General features: G+C 60.9%; 1 protein-coding gene across 1 annotated transcript in view; it reads left to right on the forward strand.

The window, feature by feature from the left end:
* Positions 1–2485: 2485 nt before the first annotated feature.
* VOLCADRAFT_108479 (uncharacterized protein) overlaps positions 2486–4235 on the forward strand; it is a gene marked incomplete at its 3' end in the record, with an annotated part of 6518 nt that continues 4768 nt past the window's right edge. The window contains exons 1-2 of the mRNA XM_002959070.1: positions 2486–2748; positions 3542–4158. Of these exons, the coding sequence (XP_002959116.1) occupies positions 2726–2748; positions 3542–4158 (640 nt within the window). The 5' untranslated portion in view covers positions 2486–2725. The remainder of the gene's footprint in view (positions 2749–3541; positions 4159–4235) is intronic.

Consider the following 4235-nt stretch of genomic DNA (forward strand, 5'->3'; position numbering starts at 1 on the left):
AACTCCCAGGCCCCCAGGCTTCCAAGCTCCCAGGCTCCCAGGCCCCCAGGCTCCCAGGTCGCCAGGCTCCCAGGCTCCCAGGCCCCCAGGCCCCCAAGCTCCCAGGCCCCCAGGGCTTCCAGGCCCCCGGCTCCCAGGCCCCCAGGCTCCCAGGCCCCCTGGCTCCCAGGCTCCCAGGCTCCCAGGCTCCCAGGCCTCCAGGCCCCCAAGCTCCCAGGCCTCCAGGCTCCAGGTCCCCAGGCGCCAAGGCCCCCAGGCTTCCAGGCTCCCAGGCCCCCAGACTCCCAGGCCCCCAGGGCCCCAGGCTTCCAGGCCCCAAGGCTCCCAGGCTCCCAGGGCCCCAGGCTTCCAGGCTCCCAGGCTCCCAAGCTCCCAGGTCCCCAGGCTCCCAGGCTCCCAGGCTCCCAAGCTCACAAGCTCCCAGGCTCCCAGGCCCCCAGGCTCCCAGGCCGCCAGGTCCCCAAGCTCCCAGGCTCCCAGGACCCTGAACTCCCAGGCCCCCAGGATCCCAGGCCCCCAGGCTCCTAGGCCCCCAGGCTCCCAAGTTTCCAGGTCCCCAGGCTCCCAGCCTCCCAGGCCCCCAGGCTCCCAAGCTCCCAGGCCCCCAGGCTCCCAGGCTCCCAAGCTCCCAGGACCCTAGGCTCCCAGGCTCCCAGGCCCCCAGGCTTCCAGGCCCCCGGCTCCCAGGCCCCCAGTCTCCCAGGCCCCAAGGCTCCCAGGCCCCAAGGCTCCCAGGACCCCAGGCTCCCAGGCCCCCAGGCTTCCAGGCCCCCGGCTCCCAGGCCCCCAGGCTCCCCGGTCCCAAGACTTCCAGGCCCCCAGGCTCCCAGGCCCCCAGGCTCCCAGGCCCCCAGGCTCCCAGGCCCCCAAGCTCCCGGGCCCCCAGGCTCCGAGGTCCCCAGGCTCCTAGGCCCCCAGGCTCCCAGGCTATCAGGCACCCGGGCTCACAAGCTCCCAGGCTCCCAGGCCCCCAAGCTCCCAGGCTCCCAGGCCCCCAGACTCCCAGGCCCCCAGGCTCGCACGCTCCTAGGGCCCCAGGCTCCCAGGCTCCCAGGCCCCCAGGTCCCCAGGTTCCCAGGCCCCCAGGTTGCCAGGCTCCCAGGCCCCCAGGCTCACAAGCTCCCAGGCTCCCAGGTCCCTAGGCTCCCAGGCCCCCAGGTCGCCAGGCTCCCAGGCCCCCAGGCTCACATCCTCCCAGGCTCCCAGGTTCCTAGGCTCCCAGGCCCCCAGGTCCCCAGGCCCCCAGGTCCCCAGGCCCCCAGGCCCCAAAGCTCCCAGGCCCCCAGGCTCCCAGGTCCCCAGGCTCCCAGGCCCCCAAGCTCCCAGGCCCCCAGGCTCCCAGGCTTCTAGGCTGCCAAGCTCCCAGGCTCCCAGGCCCCCAGGCCCCCAGGCTCACAAGCTCCCAGGCCCCCAGGCTCTCAGGTCCCCAGGTCCCCAGGCTCCCAGGCCCCCAGGCCCCCAAGCTCCCAGGCCCCCAGGCTCTCAGGTCCCCAGGTCCCCAGGCCCCCAGGCTCCCAGGCCCCCAGGCTCACATGCTCCCAGGCCCCCAGGTCCCCAGGTTCCCAGGTTCCCAGGCCCCCAGGTCGCCAGGCTCCCAGGCCCCCAGGCTCACAAGCTCCCAGGCTCCCAGGTCCCTAGGCTCCCAGGCCCCCAGGCTCCCAAGCTCCCAGGCCCCCAGGTCACCAGGCTCCCAGGCTCCCAGGCCCCCAGTTCGCCAGGCTCCCAGCCCCCCAGGCTCCCAAGCTCCCAAGCTCCCAGGCCCCCAGGCTCCCAGGCCCCCAGGCTTCCAGGCCCCCGGCTCAGGCTCCTACACCCCCAGGCTCTCATGCTCCAAGTAACACAAGCTCCCAACGAGAACAAATGGACTTCTCAATTTTGAATGTATAGCAACCCTAAGTTCATGGCACTCCCTTAGGGAGCCGGAGAAAGCTGTTTACATCGAACTATCCAGTCATAAGAAGCCATTATCCTTATTCTGTAGGAATCAAGACAATTTAAACCTGGAAATCCCCTTTAGTTCTGGAAGCAAATGGACATCCCATTTTCGAATGTACAGCGAAAGTAGTCAAGCAACTGTATGCCGTGCATAAGCAGTCTGGAAAGGATTTGAACTTGATGCTATTTAGCCCAGCACAAGTAATATCCAACCTTGACCGCGGATCTGGAGCAACCGCTGACGGAAGAGAAGAAATGAACAATGAACACAACATAACACAAAAATGCAAAATATACACGGACATAAAGTTAAAGAAATGAATACGACTTAGCCAGCTTGGCTGCTGGACCGCCATGCTTGCACAGTCGAACTACCTCGCTCACATAGACCGCGGTTAGCTGCTTGCATGAATAAACAGAATGGTTCCACCTCAAATATATTTGCCGTTGGTGCCTTTCATTTGCGCCAGCCAATCTCTTGGCAGTACAGCGGCGACCCACAGGCAGGATCTGTACCTGTCTCATTGTGCATTGCCACTCATTGCAGCATCAAACTAACAAGTGTTATCGTCTTTGTAATAATTACCTTACTCAGGATCAAGAGTCTCTGGCTGTGCTATAGTTGGCTCCAGCCCGACCCTACTCTCTAACCCCATAGGCCAAATCTCTAAAGATGCTTAAGAGGTAATATCACAATGGAAGCCAATGACGATTTTGTGGGTGGATTCGGGATGCAGCCCACGCAGCCGTCGGACAATAGGCGCAGGATGCACGAGGTCCAGCTGCAGCTATGATGCAGCCAACGAATGACAAGTGAGTGGCATCATCAGCCATTGCACTGGTTCATCAGATGAGCGGTACATTTTAAACGTGCCCAGCAACGTTTGCAGTGATGCTGGTGATAAGGCCACCAAAGCGGTTGAGGAATTCCTGACCGTCAGTGGAATGAAATATGACGACTTTGCCGAGTTCTATGGCAACTTGGCAACATAGGACTTCACCATCGCGACCACGCTCCTCATGCCATGGCTGCACACCTGGGCAGCACCAAACCCAAGCAACAACCCAAGGTATGATGTTGTCTCATGAGAAGTAGTAAAATTGGGCTTGCATGCTAGACATTGCAACTGCTTGCTTGCATGATCTGCGGGACTCAAATGAGGAGGTTGCAACCCCATATGGTAAACTTGCTTCAGCAGGCATGTGTACAGAAGCGAGAAACGGGAGCTGCAGACGGCATCATCCACCAAAGCTCTGCCTACGATGAAGAAAGGTGACATAAGCATGATGCCGCTCTGCCTGAGATATGGGTGCCGGTTTGGAAGCCGTTGAGGATGGAGGCGTATGTTGGCTACTGGCTCATATCATGAAGCATGACACATGAATAGTGACCTGTAGGTTTTCTGAGAGTAACGAAAGAAAACCAAGGTTTTCTGTGTATTTGCCGAGAGCGTACTCGGCAGTTCGTTGGTGGTACGGCGGGGCCGTACTGGTGAGAAAGTAGGGCAAGTCGCGGAGAGCGCGACGGAAAGAGCAATTTCGCGAGTTAATTTAGTCAGTACTGACAGGTTTCCACTGCGTCGTCTGCCAATTACACCGCCCCGAGGCAGATAACGCAGTCGGTAACCATGTTCCCGTTCCTCGGTTTAGAGGTCGCCCTAGTGGCAATGTTCGCGGGCATCGTTATGATGCCAGCTAAACGTAGAGTCGGTGACCAAGTGGTAGAGCTACAGAAGGTGCTTGCAGACTTACACGCGCAGTTGACCGCAATAGAACAAGCCGACGACTATCAGAAGGCCGCCTCCATGCTGGCCTCTGACCCTCTAGCACGTTTAAACAAGAAAAAATTTTCTACCGCGATGGGCCACGCTTGGGATACCTACGTCGCATTGAAGAGTCAAATGGCGAGTGTCAGCGCGCACATTGCTCAACTGGAGATGACCATGGAGCAGCCAGCTATGAAGGTTCTCGTCTCCGACAAGTCTGGTCGCGTCATGGAGCGCCCATTGAAGGACCTGGACTACGTCAACGATGGCTGGGTCAACAAGTCGGGCAAGGAGCACAAGGCGCTCAAGCGGGAGAACCGGGAGCTGAACCAAATCTACCATGCCCTTCAGAAGGTCAACCGCAACCTGGAGGACGAACGCGAGGCGCGCCGCGATGAGGCCCCACCGGAGCAGATTGAGGAGTTGGAGAAGGCAACTAACGACGCCATCACCGAGGGTGAGACTTGCTCACGGACCTAAACACGCGGCTGCGCAAGGCGATGTTGGTGGGTTGGGAAACCGTTGAGTCGTTGG

The sequence above is a fragment of the Volvox carteri genome (assembly GCF_000143455.1).
Source record: "Volvox carteri f. nagariensis unplaced genomic scaffold VOLCAscaffold_122, whole genome shotgun sequence".
NCBI lineage: Eukaryota > Viridiplantae > Chlorophyta > Chlorophyceae > Chlamydomonadales > Volvocaceae > Volvox > Volvox carteri.